Source organism: Pelodiscus sinensis, chromosome 12 (assembly GCF_049634645.1).
Source record: "Pelodiscus sinensis isolate JC-2024 chromosome 12, ASM4963464v1, whole genome shotgun sequence".
NCBI lineage: Eukaryota > Metazoa > Chordata > Testudines > Trionychidae > Pelodiscus > Pelodiscus sinensis.
The window spans coordinates 3843431-3861930 of record NC_134722.1 but is presented as its reverse complement, the minus strand read 5'-3'; the positions used below and the strand labels follow the sequence as shown (position 1 = coordinate 3861930).

General features: G+C 59.5%; 2 protein-coding genes across 10 annotated transcripts in view; both read left to right on the top strand.

The window, feature by feature from the left end:
- The window catches only part of ZC3H18 (zinc finger CCCH-type containing 18), a 67544-nt gene extending 60032 nt beyond the window's left edge, over nucleotides 1–7512 (top strand). For all 9 annotated transcript variants that reach the window (XM_075939899.1, XM_075939898.1, XM_075939897.1 and 6 more), the window contains 3 exons: nucleotides 296–392; nucleotides 3911–4010; nucleotides 6572–7512. In XM_075939899.1, coding sequence (XP_075796014.1) covers nucleotides 296–392; nucleotides 3911–4010; nucleotides 6572–6776 — 402 coding nt within the window. In that variant the 3' untranslated portion in view covers nucleotides 6777–7512. The remainder of the gene's footprint in view (nucleotides 1–295; nucleotides 393–3910; nucleotides 4011–6571) is intronic.
- A 7011-nt stretch (nucleotides 7513–14523) lies between these two features.
- Nucleotides 14524–17225, top strand: IL17C (interleukin 17C). The gene is made up of 3 exons (XM_075939890.1): nucleotides 14524–14654; nucleotides 15980–16281; nucleotides 16976–17225. Exons 1-3 carry the CDS (start codon nucleotides 14637–14639, stop codon nucleotides 17223–17225), a joined length of 570 nt encoding a protein of 189 aa, XP_075796005.1. The 5' UTR covers nucleotides 14524–14636.
- Nucleotides 17226–18500: the final 1275 nt, after the last annotated feature.

Sequence of the window (18500 nt, the reverse complement as noted above, 5' to 3'; positions counted from 1 at the left end):
CGGGACAAAATGCAGCTTCTATCCTGTGCCAAGCTGTCAAATGTCCCATCGGCGGAAATGCGGCGGGAGGCTGGTCGCAGGCTGACCGCTCTGCGCTGGGCCTAATGGCACCTGGCTCCGAGGGACCCCTGGGCTGGCCACTTGCGTCACGGGAACCTCCCGAAGGGCTGGGCCAGCGCAGTGGGCTGGCAGGAGTGTTTTGGTGCCTTCCACAAGCCAGAGCCCAGCTACACCTGTTGCTCCCTGTGAGGGGGGGGGTGTGTCTGGATCTAGCATCTGGTTCCTTCCATTGCAGGCGGCTGACAAAGGAAGCAGGAAGAGATACGAGCCAGCGGACAAAGACAGGCCGGGCTCCCCTCCAGCCAAGCGAGTGAACCTGTCACCCGAGAGAGGTGAGCAATCGGGGCGATGCAGCGAGGGGGGAACGCGCACTGGCGTGGCCGGAGTTAGACAGACAGCTCTCCCGCAGTGCTCGGGCAGTCGCTTGGTCCGCGGGCTGCCGGCCGGTTAGAGTCCAGAAAGCGCCTGGCCCGGCCCGTCCCGTCCACACCGAGGCTGTATCTTCTCTGATAGAAAACAGGGTGTTCGCCAGGCACTGCGCCCGGGAAGCCAGAGGGGAGAAGGAACTTCCGTTAATGGTGAGGAAAAGAAGACAAGGTCGCTCCCTGGGGGCGGGGAAAGCGTTGGCCTCCCCAGCTGCCTTGTGTCTCTCCGTGCCTGGTCTCCACTTTGGATTCTCGGCAAGATCGTTATCTAGCCTCTGTTATCTCGCTGCAAAATCACCCCGCCCATCCTGTGTGGAAACAAAGGGCAGAATCCAGTGCACAAGTCGCAGGGAACATCCAGCGCATGCCGGCCTGCCCTCCTCTTGCTCCTGTCGCTGTCGCGGCTGTTTGAGAAACCCCCGTCTCCAGTCGTCTCTCTGCGCGGGGTGTTGCCCCAGGCTTTAGAGGCTTCTGAGGCTGCACAGAAAGTTGAGGGGTCAGAACATTATAGTTTAATATAGTTTAATTCCTGGGGGACAAGCACTCCCCACGCTTGTGTGCAACAGAATCTGAGCTGTCACTGTAACAGAGCCCCGCAACTCCAGGCTCTTCCCTTTCTCTTGTGACTTGTTAGCCCTGCACCCCGTCTGCTTGCCCCTTGGCAGCGGGGAGAGCCCTGTAGATATTGGGACCTCGAGGGGTCATCGAGTCCAGTCCCCTGCCCTCAAGGCAGGACCAAGCACCATCTAGATCGGGGTGGGCAATAATTTTTGATGAGGGGGAACACTTCACAAATTTTGGAAATGGCCGCAGACTGACCCGGAAGGGGCGGGGTTGAGAGCTACCCTGCCAGGAGCTTTGCCCCTGACTTCTGGCCAGTGGAAGGACCTGGAGCAGAGGGGAGGGTGCTGGGGGCAAGCCTCCTCCCAGAGCTGTCTGGGGTGGAGGCTTCGATTCACATCGCAGGGCTGGCAGCTCCTGGCCTCGCTGCTCACTTGTTGCCTGGCAGCCGCCCGGCCGGCACAAGCTCTTTGAACAGATGCGGCTCCCAGGCAACGGGCCAGCGGGTCCGAGAGCTGCGAGCCCTTTCAGCTGCTTCTGTTCAAAGGGTTTTGCCTGCCGGGCACCTGCCCAGCAACGCAGCCGCCCCGCGGGCGAGCCCTTTAAATAGAAGCAGTGGAAAGGGATCGCGTCTCTGGCTCCCTAGCAAGGCGCTAGCGGCACCAGCAGCTGCGAGCCCTTTAACTGGTTCTATTAAAAGGGCCTCGCGCCTTCCCCAGGGCTCCTGAGGCGCAAGGAAGTCAGGAGCCCTTTTAATAGAAGCAGCGCTCAGGGGTGGGGCCTGAAACTGCCTGCCAGGCTGGATCAAAGCCCTGGGCAGGTCGGATCTAGCTCGCTGAGAGGCTTTTGCCCCCGCGGTCTATAGCGTCCCTGATCAGTGTCTGTCCAACCTGCTCTTCTGTATCTCCAGAGACGGGGATTCCACAACCCCCCTGGGCAACTCATCCCAGTGTTTGACCACCTGCACAGGCGGGAAGTTTTTCCTGATGTCCAACTTGAACCTTCCTGGCTGCAGTTTAAGCCCATTGCTCCTTGTCCTGTCCTCAGAGGTGAAGGAGAATAATTTGTCTCGCTCCTCCTTGTCACGCCCTTTTTGATACCTGAAACCTGTCTTGCTGTCATGTCCCCTCCGTCGTCTCTTTTCTAAACAAAAGTAGCCCAGTTCTTTCAGTCTTTCCCTCATAGGTCACATTCTCTGACCTTTCATCATTTGTGTTGCTCTTCTCTGGACTTCTCCAATTTCTCCCCATCTTTCTTGAAATATGCTGCCCAGAACTGGACACACTATTCCAGCTGAGGTCTAATCAGCACAGAGTAGAGCAGGAGAATGACTTCTCATGTCTTGCTCACCACACTCCCGTTCAGAATCATGTTTGCTTGCTGCTTTTTTTTTATTATTTTTATTTTTTTGGCAATTGTCACACTGTTGACTCAAATTCAGCTTGTGGTCCACTGACCCCTAGATCCCTTTCGGCAGGACTCCTTTCTAGACAGTCGCTTCCCTTTCTGAATGTGTGAAACGGATTGTTCCTTCCCAAGTGGAGCCCTTTGCATTTGTCCTTATTAAGCTTTATCCTCCGACCTTTTCTCCAGTTTGTCCAGATCGTTTGGGATTATGATCCTGTCCTCCAAAGCAGTTGCAACCCCTCCCAGCTTGGGATCATCTGCAAACTTAATAAGTGTCCTCTGTATGCCATCATCTAAATCATTGATGAAGATATTGAACAGAACCGGTCCCAAAACAGACCCCTGCAGAACCCCACTTGTTAAGTCCTTCCAGCACGAGTGTGAACTGTTAGTAACTACCCTCTGAGAATGGTTCTCCAGCCATTGCCCCCACCTTATAGTAGCCCCATCTAGGTTGTATTTGCCTAGTTTATCGATAAGAAGGTCATGTGTATCAAATACCTTACTAAAGTCTAGGTATCCCACATCCACCGCCTCTCCCTTAGCCACAAGGCTCGTTATCCTATCACAGAAAGCAGTCCGATTGGTTTGACGTGATTTGTTCTTCACAAATCCAAGCTGCCGCCTCTTGGCTCGCCAGTGGTCACCCTGCTTTGCTGCTAGTGCAGACGGGAGCAGCGGGCCAAGGAGGAAGTACTACACCGTTGCCCTGGAGCGCTGTTCAGAAGCAGGCTGTGGCACGTGACGGTGTTTTCCTTGCTCTCTCACCGTAGGTGTATTATGTCGGCCGTGGCTCAGAGCCAGAACAAAATCCTTCAAGTGCTGCTCACCTGGCTTGTCCCGCTACTGCCTTGGAGGATTGGGCTAGATTTGAGTGCTAGGACTTGGCGCCCACAGGAAAACAGGCAGCTAGCTCAGAGACTCTCCTCTCCAGCCAGCTGGGAAACGAGGAGAGTCATTTTATCCTTGTTCTCAGATGCTGGCCGGCTGTAGGAACGTGAGGCTCAGAAGCCCGGCTGTTCTAGCCCTCCCAGCGCCTGACAGCCAGCAGGAGCAAGCACAGTGACAGTCACTCAAATGGGCCGCCTGGATACACCCCCTCACATCAGCATGCGTTTGTGTGTAGCACTGTGGACATGCCTGGCCGGTCCCAGGCAAACAGCCAGATGCAGGCTCTGTCCCAGGGCCCCACGAGCCAATGAAAGGATCTCGGCCTGGGAGGCCATGGGGTAGCGCTTTCTGCAGTTCCTTGCGTAGGACGAGAGGGTAAAGCTGTGTGCACCAAGGCTCCTCGGTGCCCGGTCTCGCTGCACAGAGAGGAGAGTCTCTCGGGGTGCTGCAGCTGGGCCTTCGCCTTTCTCTGAGGCCGTCTGGCCCGTCCAGGCCAAAGCTGTGTTTAAAACACCAGTCACGTGGCTCATGCAAAGGCTCAAACCTTTTGTCCTTCCGTTCTCCAGTGGGCCCTCGTGACAGGAAGCCAGCTGGAAGGATCTCTTCGCCCAAACAAGACCGGCAGAGAGGCCAGAACCCCAAACCGTCTCCCGCCCAGACAGACAGGTGAGTCGCCTCCTCCCGTCCTGTCTCCTGCCCACCTGGGGCTCGCTCCCTCTTGGCTAACGTGAGCAAAGCCAGCAGAAGAGCAAACTCCATGGCTTGTTGGCTAGGGAGAGAGCTCTTTGCCCTCAGACCCACGGAGGGAGATCTTTCCCTGCAAGAGCCTCACGCGTGGTCTGTGTGAAAGCTAGGCGGATGGGGATCGAATCTGGTATCGTGGAGTGACTTTTAGCTGGCACGGAGAAGCGAGGACGTCTCTGCCCCTGCTTCCCTTCGGTGACTCAGTTTCCCTGCCTGTGAAATAGGTTTAATTCCTACCACTCAGGGAAGCTGTTTGTAGCGCGCCCAGAGATCCCCGGCTAAAAGGGGCTGCAGAAATGCCACGTATTAACAGTGATATTAACGAGACACAGCAACTTGCGAGTGAACAGCAGCTGGGGGAGCTGGCTGGGCGACGCTCAGACTGCGTGGAAGCCAGGGGAATCCGTGCACTGGCTGTTGTCCCTTTGTGGGGCTCAGTCCTCGCACATGCTGGTTGTGACCTCTCGTGTCCTGCGTGGTGTGCACCATCCCTTCCCCCGGGGCTAATCGTGCACAAGACGAGCCACTTAAAATCCAGAGCAGGCTGCCAAGACGTGTCCCCTGCTGCTGGTTCTGTCTGAGCCCGTCCCCAGTGCTCTGGGGGAGGGAGGGTCTTACCACTCTCCCTGGAGCCTGGGAACTGAAACAGCAAATGCCACCCCCGTTGCAGCGCAGAGCCCGCACTGCAATTGCAGGGGGCTCGTGAGCAGGCAAGGACCGTGCTGCCAGCGTGGGCTCTGCAGGAACGCCCCTCCCCAGGGCAGGGCATGTCGTCCCTGGTCTGCGCCATCTGTGGACCCCTGTCTCCCCTCCTCCCCCACGTGCCTCTCGCTCGCTCCCCGCCCCTCCCCGAGCTGGAACGCTGGGAATCAGCTGTTTGCAGCTGGGCAAGCTCTGGGAGGAGGAGGGGTAGGAAGCACGGGGTTCCAGTGCCACCCAAGAGGCACTTGGGGAGGGGCAGATGGGGGGGCTGCAGGTGGAACTCCAGTGAGCCGTGGGCAGCTGCAGCCCACTGAGATGAAGGGCCACTTGGGCAACCAAGAGCTGTGTGCGGGCCGCACTTCCCTGTCTCGCTCCTTCCTGCCAAGCTCTCTGCGAGCTGTGCGGCCAGCCTGGTCCCACGCCTTCCCGGGCGGCAGGGGCTTCACAGCTCGACGTCCTGGGGCCCCGAGAAACTGAGGCTCAGAGCTCAGGCCTCCCACTGCTCCGGGCTGCGCTTTACCCACGCGCCCGGCCCTCCTCCTCCGCAGGGAACGCCCGGCCCCAGGACTAGCGTTTCGAAGCTGCAACGGTGAACCTGAGCCTTGTGGCCCACTGGGGCTGGAGCTGGCATCTGCCCCCTGCTGCGGGGTGGGTTCGCAGTGCCCTCTGCCGGGCCGGGGAACCGCCAGGGCCTGAGCTCGGGGAGGGGAGCAAAGGACAGTCGGGCAGAGCTTGGCTCTGAGGTTTCACGCGCTTTTCAGTTCAGCTTTGCACAGCCCCCTTACTCGGGGATTAACGGCAGTGGCCTCCAGGGAGGAGTCGCTGGGCTTAAGGAGGATTTCCAAGCTGTTTCTGTCACCTGGGCTGTTGTCTAACCGCCCGTGTGACCGGCTGCCGGCCGGTAGCTAGAAGCAGCTCCACAGGTCACGGATCAGTCCCAGGGCACCAGTGTGTGCCAGCTGCCAGAAATTGTAGCCTTGGGACCTGCTGCCCGTCTGTGCGATGCAGAGTGCTGTATGCTCTGCCCTGCAATCCTTGCACACCAGGGGGCGGGGCGACAGCCTTTCCTGGCTTCTCTCCAGCATCCCTCCCTCCCCTCCTGGCCAGGGCTTTCTCTGGGTTTTCGTGGCCCCGAGGAGGCGAGGGCGGCGGAGGGCAGGCCGAAGGAATTCATCAGAAAGATCAAATGGCAAGCGTGTGACTTGCCTCTTTGAAATCCAACTTGGCCAAGGTGCCTGGAAAAAGCCAGGCAGGATGGCTGGCTCGCTGGGCAGCCCCAGCTGTGCACGTTCAGCGTGCGGCTTCTTTGGAGCCATCAAGCTGAGCAATAGCTAGCTAGGTGATATTCCCTCGCCACCGCCTCCCTTTGCTTTACAAGCTGCCTTGCGAGAAGGGATGATAATTGCAGCAAACTCCCTGGAAGAGGGGCCGTGTCTTCCTGTGGGCCTGTTCTGCCCGAGCCCTGCCCTGGGCTTCTGGGTTGCCACTGCAGGAGAAGAATTAGGGGTAGTGGGCTTAAAGGCCACCGTTTTGTGGGGACTTCCCAGCCGGCTTGCCACGCCCCGGTCCCAAGTCCTAGAGATCATTCAATTCAGCTGGCGTCCACAGCAGGCCTGCTTGCTTCGCTGCCCTTTCTGCAGCATGTGGGAAAACGTGCCGTGGTATTGAAATCCTACCACCCTTCGAAAGGCCCACGGGTGCGGGGGGTGAGTCCTCTTTTACCGGTCAATCCCCTCTTACTCCAGTGTGGCTTTTCTCTCACCCCCCACCCCACCCCACAGGAAACGCCAGCTGTCGCCCCAGTCCAAGAGTTCCAGCAAAGTCACAAGTGTCCCAGGCAAAGCACCCGAGCCAGGCGCACCGGCGGCCGGCGCGAAGCCGGGCAAGTCCAGCACGCTGTCGCGGCGGGAAGAGCTCTTGAAGCAGCTAAAAGCCGTGGAAGACGCCATCGCTCGGAAACGGGCCAAAATTCCTGGGAAAGTATAGTCCAGCGTGCGCAGAGCTCTGTCGCCCCCCGGCTGAGAGACTCGTCCCTGTTTTTATAAATAGTCTACAAGCGGCCACTCTGGATTTTGCAGTTCTGTCTGATTTTTGGCTGCAATTCTTTTTAAAAATTAAAACAAAACACAAAAAAACACAAAAAAAGTTTGTCAGCTGAAAAATCCCACAAATGAGACGACTCACTCTGGCTCCTAACCCATACGGCGGAGCGTCTGGGGGGGATGCCTTTGCCGCATCAGCTGTGCAAGACAGACCAAGCCGGCACCGTGATGGAGGCCCAACCGCCACGTTTTCCCTGTAAATTATGCACAGAGGACTCCAAAATTCCAGCCCTGTCGGATACTTTCACTTTCTCTCTCTCTCTCTCTCTCTGTCTGCCCTCCCCTCTTTGCTAGCCATAAGTTGTACTCTTCTAGTTAGCCTTGCTGTGTGTTGAGTGTCTTCAGCAAAGCAGTTCTATATACTGTGTAACGAGAGAACCGAGAACCGCTGTGAACTACTGGCAACATCATCTTCTCTCCTTCCCCCCAGGAACAAAACACATAGATATATATTCTTGACGGAAGTCAGATTGGGAAATATGACCTGTCTTTTATTTTAAGCATCAGATTGTTTTAGTTGATTTAAAAAAAAAAAAAGCAAAGGTATTGTGGGGTTGTCTGTCTGAGGAGGGTCTTTTTTTGAGGGGTCTCCCTGAAATAAAGTATTTTGATAAACAGTTCTTCCTATCTATTTTGTGCTATTCAGGATCCCAGTCCGGGCCTCTCACTGTGGTCTCTGGGCACCTGCCTTTGTCTGCTGGGCTATATCTACACTCGCAGCTTCTTGCGCACGTATGGCCGTTCTTGCGCAAGAATCCGCAGCGCGTCCACACTGCCCGCCGGCTCTTGCGCAAGGAAATTGACAGTACGGTGTGGTAAGAGGGGGCTTCTTGCGCAAGAGCTACGCTCTTTTTTTAACAGATGTAAGCTCTCTGAGGGCAGTGTGGACACTGGGCAGAGATTTTTTGCGCGAGAAAGCCCCATGGCTAAAATGGCCATTGGAGCTTTCTTGCACAAGAGAGCCTCCACACTGCCATGGGCGCTCTTGCGCAAAAGCACATCTCTCACATGGCAGTGTGGACGTGTTCTTGCACAAGCCTTCCTGCACACGAACCCTTGCGCAAGAAGCCGCCAGTGTAGACATAGCCCTGGAGTATTTCTTCCCTCTGTCCCAAACGCTCTTCCCAAGTTGATTTCCCAGTGCGGTCGGGCGACAAAGCCATTTAATCTGTTTCTGGAGGCTCAAACACTGGGCTGCAGCCAGAATTTCCATCCAAGGCCAGCTGTATTGTTCGACCCTTGCAGAACCGCCGTCAGGGAGGTAGCACTATCCCCGCTTTTCAGATGGGGAAACTGAGGCATGGTCACTACGTGACATCCCCAAGTTCACGGTGCAAATCGGTGGCAGAGCCTGGAGGTCCTGGTGCTGAGGTTGGCGTTTGAACCGCCTGCCGGTGCTGCCTCTCCTGAGCCTGCTGTACCACTTCGTGAGCAGGTGTGGTACCACAAGCCAAGCACCGTCAGTGGGCAGAGGATGTCAGCTGAGGGAGAACCCACCCCTCCTACTGATGAGCCAGGGTCCTAGCAATCCTTTTGCTATGGAACAGAATGTGTTTTACAGAGCGTGTTTCGTTTTTACGGGCGGGGGGGACCCTATGCCCTAGATCAGCGATGGGCAAGCGAGGCTAGTGCGTGGGTCACACGAGTGGCCCTCCATCTCAGGGGGCCGCAGGATTCTCGGCACCAGGCCGGTCTCCTGGGAGAGGGCAGCGTCGCTCACTGCGCTTGCTACCTAGAATGTGCGGGGGGAGCCGTGGCAGCGCTGTGATTGGCTGCAGAGGGAGCGCCCGGCTCTTGCAGTTGGTGTGCGCAGTCCACACGCCCCTCACTGCACACGCGTGTCCCATTAGCAACACCAGCAGCAAAAACCACTGCGCGGCCGAGAACCTGGCAGCCCTGCACGCGGGCAGAGGCAACACAGTGACTTGTGGGCCACGCACAACCCCGATGGGCCGCAGGTGGCGCACCCCTGCCTCTAGATGCTCAGCTAAATGGGGCTCTTCTCTGGCTCTCCAGATTAACCGCATCCCCACCCACCCGAGGCTGGCGGGCGTGGGGCTGACCACCTGCTCTGCCTCCCTCAGCTTCCTCCCACTGTCGACCCCGGCGGGCGGGTGATACAGTTAATAGCGCCAGCCCAAATAACCGGCGTTGTACGGTGTAGCCTGTTCCACTGATCCCTCTCTAGGAAAGTTCAGTGGGAGAAAATGGAGGTTTCATGGTTTTGCTGGAGAATTTCACCAGGCAGTGAGGGTCCTTGGTGGTGGCTGGGATGCACTGGCCAGTCGCACGGTGAGTGCCTTTTGACAGGGGAGAGGGTTTGAATCCTACACCCTCGTAGCGCTGCGCTACCCAAGTCTCGGTGTGAGATGAAACTGCTCAGGCCGCGCTCGGCCCTTGCCCCGCAAGGCCGTAACAAGCCACGAGAAACAATTCAATAGAGGGGACGCAGGTGCCCTGGGGAGGCCGTTTGGGTAGGGCTGGACGGAGGAGATGGTTGCTTAGCCCAAGGGGCTCTGTGCAAAATCCGCTGCTAGGTTTGGCGGATTCGCCGCCAGCTCCGAGCTTGACGTTGGCCGCGGCAGGTGGAGGCCAACGCAGCAGTGGAGCCTGCCGCAGCCTGGAGGCGTGACTCAGTGCCCAGCGGAGGGCCGCAGGCGCCCATGGGCGCTGGTTCTCGTGTTGACGGTGCAGAGTGGGTGGGTCTGAACCTTTCCCTGCATCTTCAGCCGCAGCTGGGAGGCCTGGACCCTTCACCTCTTCCCCAGAGCGCCTGCCACATTCTTCAACTTCCAGTAGCTCTGCTTTGACTTTCCTATCCTAAGGGAGGGCCTGCATATTTCTGGGAGCTGCCCAAACCCGGCCGCCTCCTGGGGCCAGTAGCAGGCTGGCTCAGGTCAGCAGTGACCTGTCCAAGGGCCACTTATGTAAAGGTCGTGAACCTGCTGGTTAAAAACAAAGCTTGCTGGTGGCATCGGGTGGCTGACTTGAGAGTCCTGGGGAAAGGGGCTGGTCAGGGTGTCCCCCAGTTTTGTGACCTGAATTTGCTGCTCACAGTCTCCCTGCTATGGCCACGGAGAGTTAGAGGCACTTTTTGCTTCCTACCGCCTGTTTCCTGCTGGTTTTCCTATGCCCCGCACTGCTGGGATCTGTCCCCTCCTGGGGACACGGGGATCCGGCCTCAGAGGCGACCGGCTACCAGGGTCGCTTGGTCTTCGTCGTTACGTCCACCTGCTTCCGTGTGCGCACCGGTAACGTTCGAATCCCTCGGGCCAGAGCTGGAAGTGGAGCGCCAGCCGTGCTGACCTGCTGCCCGGCTAGGACGTAGTGGCCGTAGGAAATGGATCCAGCCCCCGAGGCTCAGGGCCCCCTCCCTGCATTGGGGAGCCCGTACTGTCGCTCCAGACCCCCCCACCTCGGGGCTGGCGCGCACAACCTGCCAGGCTGAGCCCCCCGAGGCTCTGGTGTGCAAGGGGAACGGGGGAGCGTCTCTCCCCCTCAAGGGCTACAGCAACGAGGGGTTTTCTGCTTCTCACTTGCATGCGGCCCCCAACTGATTTTTCTGGGGTCGGTGGCCCCCGACTCAAAAAAGGTTCCCTGCCCTAGAGCGAGCGGGGAACCAGCCTTTGCTGGGGCTCACCCGCGGCTGCAGCCCGGTTGCCTCAAGCCAGCAGTTTGGGGAGGATGTGGCCTTGGGGCGGTTCCCTCCAGTCCACGGACAGCGAATGAATCCGGCCGGGGCGCAGCCCCCCAACGAGCCGAGCGCGTCCCCATCGTTCACTGGCCTGGGCCCAGTCGCCGCACCCCTTCTCCCAGGGCCCTGCGGGGGGCCCAAAGCTGTCACGTGTGCGCCCGTGGTTGTGCTGGTGAGCCCCTGCCCGGGGGTCCCCAGCCCTGCGGTGCCTGGCCGGCCTTTCCCAGGGGTGCCCACGGCAGGACCTCTCCCCCGGCTTCAGCCCGCCTGGAACACGCGTGCGAGCGACACGGGCTGGCGCCCGCATCCCTGGCTCTGGTGCAAGTGGCATGTGGCCTCCGGCGCCCTCCCCTTGGCTCTCTCCCAGGCAGGGGCCCTGGGTTCATGGACTGGGCCCCTCCAAGCAATTCACCTGCAGGCACAGCACTGGGGGGGCATGGACCCTTTCCCGGCGGGTAGCGGGGCTGGCAACCCTCGCTGTTGGGGGGGTCCTCACCAGCCCAGAGAGCCGCTTAGGAGAGTCTGTGCCCCCCGCTCACAATGGAACGGGGTGCAGGGGAGGGGACAGCGAGCGGGGACCCCCAGAGGTCTGGGTGCTGCTCCGCAAGGGCTCGTCTGCAGGGAGGGGCGTATCTCCGACTCCAGGGCAGGGTCTCCTTGCTGGAGGCTGGAGAGCGCCCGGCTGCCTGGGGGAGGGGGGAGGGGGGAGGAGTCGGACAGATGCACCAGCTGGGGGGGGGGGGGGGCGCATGTCCAGGTGCTTTGCCCCAGAGAGGTAAGAATCTGAGAAATGGGGTTTTGTGGACAGAACGGCTGCTGCCCCCACCTCTACCCCCCAGCCATGGCACGTGCTGTGCTGCTACCTGCAGTGGGGAGAGGCCTTAGGAGGGAGAGTGTGGGGGGGGTCATGCCTCACTGCTCCTGATCGGGGTTCCCTATAAGCTGAGCACTTGGGCAGCCCCCCCAGGAGAGACTCAGGTGCCACCCAGCTGATTAGCTGAGTGCCCAGAGTGCCTGTTTTTATGGGTGGTGCGTATCTACATATTCCTGGATGCACAGAACAAAATGTATTCCGCACATGGTCCGCATTAGAGGGCGCACCCCTCCTGGTGCCTGATGCTGAGCTTCAACGCTCAGCCCTGCCCCCGTGCCAGCCCTGAACTGTCCCGAAGTCGCCTGCGCAGAGGTGGGCAGAGCGCCTCACGCCGGCGCTGACCCAACCTGCCGCTGCCAGAGAGATCTGCCTCCCCGTGGCCGTGAGCACCCGGGCCAGGGACTGCTGCCTCCCTGTCTGAACCTGCAGGATCCGGGCTGGTCCCTGCAACGGCCTGTTGCCTGGGCAGCGCCGGGCCTCGGGGCTTCTGTGGAGCACTGGCCCATCCCCACACCGGCTTGGGTAGGGGCCGGGCTCGGCTGCCCAGCTGGCCTCCCAGCCTTTGGCCACGGTCCCAGCGAGCTGCCCTTCCCCTCAGTCCAGCGGGGTCCAGCGCCCGGGCCAGGGAGCCGGCTGGGCAGTGCCTGGAAAGGCCCGTTTCCTGGGAACCGTCGGCAGCCTCCTCCGGCCAGGCGCTCAGAGCCGGCTCGCCGGGTTGCTTTTCCCAGAGAACGCTGCGCTGGCTCTTAACCCTTCAGTGGCTGGGGGGGGGGGGGAAGCCACGTAGCCAGGAGAGCAAATGGGGGGGGGGCCTGACCACGGTTCCCATAAGCCAGTGATGGGCCACCAAGACGAGTGAGTGTCCCCCCTTTGTCGCTGGGGGCCGCACGATTGAAATCCAGGGGCGGGCAACCTGCGGCCCACGGGGCTCCACGCCGCGCTGACGTGCTGGGTCACTGGAGCCCCCCAGCCGGCTTTGGCAGCGCCACGAATCTGCTGGTTCGCCCCCCACCCCGTCCCTCCCAGAGTCTGAACGGCCCTAAGCAAGGCGCTGGGAGGCAGGAGGAGGAGGAAGTGCGAGGCCCTAGTGCACGAGGGCTGTGGGGGGGCAGGCAGAGGTGGAACCTCCGTGGCCCTCGTGACACCGGTGGGCTGCCCACCACTGCTGTCCGCTGGGTGCTTGTGCGACCGCTCAGCCGAGATCCAGAGGCCACCCAGCTGATCAGTAGAGCACCCGCCGCTAGGTTTTGTTTCGGCGGGTGTTGCACATGGGCACATCCCTTGGTGCACATTAATTATTCCGCACAGGGACAAGATTAGAGGGCATGTTGGCCCCAAGCTCCAGGCAGCTGGGCAATGAGGGCCTGCTAGCCCCTCCTTGGCGTCCCGCCCCCTTGCTGCCCCCAGGCTCCAGTCATCACCTGCCGCATGGTCACGCCATTGCTCAGATTTGGGTGGGCTTGGCGGCTACATAAGGGGGCTGTGATCCTCCCTGGCTCAGCTGGGGCTACGCTCCTGGTGCCCCCTACCCTCCGGCCTCTCCCAAAGAGCCAGGAAGTCTGGAGCCCCCTTTTTGCAGTTGGCTCAGCCAGACCAGATGTGCCACGTGGCCAGACCTCCCTGGCACATCCTGGGATGGGGGCGTGTTCCAGCTGCGGGCTAAGGGCACCTCTGAGCCGTATGGCAGCACCACAGCTCGTTTCTTGGCTTGCACCTGCCCACCTGCCTTCCTGACATAGGGCCCCCCCCCCTTGTTCAGCTGCCCCTGCCACAGGGCAGCCTGGTTCTGCCAGCCCTGCGTGGGGCTGATGTCTCCTGCACACGCTCCCTTCGGGTCCTTGTCCCACACTGGACCTCGGTCACGCATGAGTCTCTGCCACGATTCACCAGGGGCCCTTGGCCAAGTCACTACTCTGTGCCTCGGTTTCCCCCTCTGCAAGCTGAGGGGCGGTGAATGTCCCAGCTGAGACACATAGAGCAGCATTTGTAGCCGGGCGTCCTTTGCCAGCTGACGGTGTGCCAGGGGCAGGTTACGACTCGGCATGGCCAGGTCTGGTGCCGCAATGCCTGGCGGATTCCCCTCGGGCCTGTGTCTTCCTGGACCCCTGTAAGAAGAGTGGATCCTGCATTCGCTCATCCCGGTGGCCAATCTGCCACCTCATCAGGCAGCCCCCCTACCCCCAACCCAACCCCCTTTGTGCTGGGCACACCCCAGCCTAGCAGCGAGTCAGACAGCTGGTCCTAGAGGCAGTGGGCAAAGCCAAGGTGGGCGGGGAATGAGCCATGAGGACCCCTCACAAGCGCAACAGGGGGTGTATCTCCCCTCCCCCTCCGAATCTAACACCAGGGCTACGTCTGCACTGGCATGATTTTCCGAAAATGCTTTTAACGGAAAAGTTTTCCGTTAAAAGCATTTTTGGAAAAATCACATCTAGATTGGCAGGATGCTTTTCCGGAAAAGCACTTTTTGTGGAAAAGCGTCTGTGCCAATCTAGACGTGGTTTTCCGCAAAAAAGCCCCAACTGCCATTTTCGCGATCGGGGCTTTTTTGCAGAAAACAGTACTGTGCTGTCTACATTGGCCCTTTCGCGCAAAAGTCTTTCGGAAAAAGACTTTTGCCCGAACGGGAGCAGCATAGTATTTCCGGAAAAGCACTGATGATTTTACAGGAGGTCGTCAGTGCTTTTCCGGAAATTCAAGCGGCCAGTGTAGACAGCTGAAAGTTTTTCCGCAAAATCAGATGATTTTGCGGAAAAACTTGCCAGTCTAGACACAGCCATGGTCCCTGGGTCCCACTGCGAAGGGAGCCACATGTGGCAAGCCATAGGGAGGTAAGAGCCTGTAAATACAAGCCGCCCCCCCCCATTACCCCAGCTCTCTGCCCCGGGGCCACCTCGCCCCTCCGCTGCCAATGATTAACACGGATTGCAGAATAAAGGAACAGACTCTGTCCTGCCCAGGAGGAAGTAGCCGGTGAATTGAGAGAAGGAAGAGGAGCCGGGCTGGAGTTTCCAGGCGTGTGCTGTCACCTCCTCCCAGGGCCAGTATAAATTCAGGCAGCGAGCTGCCTGGCCAGAGAACACCTGTCCCTGCAGCCTCCTGCCATCCCTGAGGGCAGCCAGCCTCGCCTGAGGACGCGTCGCCAGCTCCGAGCCCGTAGGCCTGCCCGCTGCGCCATGGATTCCACCAGCACGGTGAGGCGGCTGCGTCCATTAGCCGCTCGGGGCAGAGCCTGCGGGGGGTGGCAAAGCAGCTGGGAGTTAAGTAGGAGGGGGGCTGCAGGTCGGGGGCATGGCTGGCCAGGCTGGCACGGTCGGGGGGGTGCAGGTCGGGGGCGTGGCTGGCATGGTCGGGTTGTGTGGTGCTGGCGACGTGGAGATGCTGGGTGCACACGGGGTGTACCCACAGACACGCCGCAGGAGTGTAAGGCTGCATGGCCGTGTGTGTGTGGCCGGGCACACTGCGCACTGAGTGGGTGTATCCATAAGCTGCGGGTTCGTGTGCGTGGGGTTGCGTGTACATATACCCACTGCTGTGCTGGGAGGGTACATGTACATATGCACTTTGTGTGTGCACACATTGTAGCGGTGTGTCTGTGTGTGAATGGGGTCATACAATATATACACACTGTGTAGTGCTGCATGGATACATATACATGTGCTTGGTGAGTGTGTGTACATATATCAGCTGTTGAGGGGGGTGGGTACAGCTATAAGCTGTGGGTTTGTGTGCAGGGGACATGTGTGTATAGATATAGATATAGATATATAGCTAGATCGCTACACACTGTGTAGTGTTATGTGTGTGTACATATGTAAGCTGTCGAGAGGTGTGGGTACAGATGTTAGCTGTGGGTTTGTGTGCAGGGGGCGTGTGTGTACATATACACACACTGTGTACTGTTACGTGTGTGTGTGTACGTATGTAAGCTGCCGAGGGGCGTGGGTACAGATGTTAGCTGTGGGTTTGTGTGCAGGGGGCGTGTGTGTACATATACACACACTGTGTACTGTTACGTGTGTGTGTGTACGTATGTAAGCTGCCGAGGGGCGTGGGTACAGATGTTAGCTGTGGGTTTGTGTGCAGGGGGTATGTGTACATATACACACACTGTGTACTGTTACGTGTGTGTGTACGTATGTAAGCTGCCGAGGGGCGTGGGTACAGATGTTAGCTGTGGGTTTGTGTGCAGGGGGTATGTGTACATATACACACACTGTGTACTGTTACGTGTGTGTGTACGTATGTAAGCTGCCGAGGGGCGTGGGTACAGCTATACACTGTGGGTTTGCGTGCAGGGGGTGGGGGTGTCTGTACCCACACACCGTGTTTGTGAAGACGTGGGGCACTGCACAGCCCCTGGCCTCGTGTGTACACGTGGGTGTGGATACTGTGTAACGGCTGCTGGGCCGGTTCCCAGCAGCGGGGCTCCCGGCAGAGGGAGGCGGTTTCCGGGGCAGGGGGGGCTCCCTCCGGCTGCGGCAGGGTGTGCGCTGACCTCCCCGCCTTTGTCCTACAGGGGGTGCTGTGCGCCCTGTTCCTGCTCTGGCTGTCGGCCGGCCAGGTCCATGGCCGGTCCCGCCGCCACCAGCATCACCACTGCTTCAGCCAGGAGCAGCTGCAGGCGGGGGAGCTGCCCACCCACTTTGTGAGCAGGCACATGAACTGGGACCGGCACGCCCCCGTGCAGCTGGTGCGGCTCCTGGAACACGAGGGGGACCAGCGACGCAAGCGCCAAGTGCAGGGCTGCCCGAACCTGCAGCTCCAGACCGCCCTGCACAGCGAGCCCCACGAGCGCTCCCTCTCCCCCTGGAAGTACCGGTGAGCATGGCAGGGTTTGCAGGGGCGGGGGGCCCTTAGCCGTGCCGAGCCGGCTTTGGAGAAGGGGCAGCGGAGCCTAGTGATCTCAGCTCTGACCCTTGGGCGCACCTTTCCCCCCCCCCCCCACCCCGGCTGTGCCTCAGTTTCCCCTCCTGGGGGCCGAGCCTCGCTGTCCCTCACTAGTGTCCCTCCCGAGGCCAACCAGACCTGTAGGCCAATCTCCAGGAAGGGCTTCCCTGTGGAGAATAGGGGTTGTGAGTTGTCACCCACACACAAGAGGAGCAAAACGCTCCAGTCCCCTTAACACTGACACTGTCCCCGCATTCCCTGCTGGGAGGGAGCTATCACTGCACCCGTTTCACAGATGGGCAAACCAAGCCCCATGATGTTCATCAAAACTGTTTCCCTTGGGTCTGTCCTGTAGAAACAGGCCCTGCACAGATTCCCAGATAGTGCAGCCATGTAGAATCATACAATTACCACAGCATGCAGGTGGGGCACCGAGGCGCTAAGTGACTTGACCAAGGGCATGTTGGACATTAGTGGCAGAGCTGGGCAACTGGCACGGCTTGGACACTGACTTGAGTCCAGGCAGCTCTGACTGAAGTCAAGGGGAGCTGGCGGGTGGGTGCCCCAGGTCACACAGGAAGGGGTATTTCCCAGGGCGTGGCCTGACCCGCCTCCTCTCCTGTAGCATTGACGAGGACGAGAACCGCTACCCGCAGAAGCTGGCCTTCGCCGAGTGCCTGTGCAGCGGCTGCATCGACAGCAAAACGGGCCGGGAGACGTCCGCGCTCAACTCCGTGCTCATGCACCAGACCATGATGGTGCTGCGCCGCAAGCCCTGCCCGCACAGCGCCAACCCGGGGACCTTCGCCTTCGACGTGGACTACATCAAGGTGCCGGTTGGCTGCACCTGCGTCCTCCCTCGGGCCAGCGGCTGAGCAGGCGCCGGCAACGCAGGAGCGGCCGACCTCCTATGGAGCCAGCCGGTTTCCGGCGTGTGAACCCCAGATCCATTGCGTGACTGTGTCACGCCCTCAGTATGTTTGTTTTAAAGCATTTATTATTTATTGCAATGGTAGGCCCTATGGAACCGTGTCCCTGTCCCTCACGGGGGACCCCACCCCTGCAACCCGCCTGCTAGCCCGCCGGCCGCCAGGTGACCCTGAAATCCAACCCAGCAGCTGCCACGCTCAAGCTGCAGGTGAACGCCATGAAAAGGCCTATGGAGTCCCATGCGTCAGGGCCCCAGCTGCCTATGAGCCAGCAGGGTCAGGAAGGAATTTCCTCCTTGCTTGAGTTTGGCACAGTAAGGTGCCTCTCTTGGGAGGCGTGGGGGAAGGCATTCCTTCTTCTGAAGCAACCGGCATTAGCTGCAGGACGCTGGCCGGTTGCGGGGGCTCAGTCAATTGTTTGTGTGTTAATTACAGCCCTCATGCCTAGCTGGCCCTAGGGTGGATAGGCTAGGAGCAAGTCATATGGAGTCAGGTGACTGCGTTGTGCCAGGCACAACACCTGTCGCCTAGCAGAAAGCTCGTCTTAAAAAACAAGAAAAAGAAAGACATTCTGGTCGGGAAAACCTGGCAGTAAAAGCTGCCCAGTGAAGCAAGAGGCAAAGCTGGGGGGGAGGGGGCGGCCATACCCTTAACTCTGCCCCACAGGGGCATGGTGTGTAATGTTTTTTGAGCATTGTCCTCGATTGTGTCACTGGGCAGCCTTACGATGCTCTCTGGGCAGGGGGGGGCCATGCGTCTAGTTCCCTACCGAATCCAAGCCCGTTGGCTGGCCAGTGAGCTGGGACGTGCAGCGCAGGGAACCGTGGGCCGCCCACAAGGTTGGGTCCGGCCCACAGCTGGGCCAAAGGGGAGTAGGGCCCGCGAGCCGTGCCGCTGATATGTGCTGTGTATTTATTGGTTATTTATTTCGTTTGGGCTGATGCGCGCCGCAGTGCCCAGAGCTGGAGGAGGCAATGCGAGGCCAGGGATTTGGCTCCGGGGAGGAGGGCGGTGGGGTGTCCCCCACTCCAGGCTTCCTCCGCTGACTCCTTCTCGTTGGCAAACCCCTGAGCCCGCTCCAACCCTCTGGCTGCCAGCGGGCCCGACTGCGGACAAGCTATTTATTGGAGCACCCTGTGTCCTTATTGTGAATGCTGGTTTGTGTGTGCGTGCGAGCATGCCTCATTATTATTGTTATTTATACCAAGCCATTATTTATTG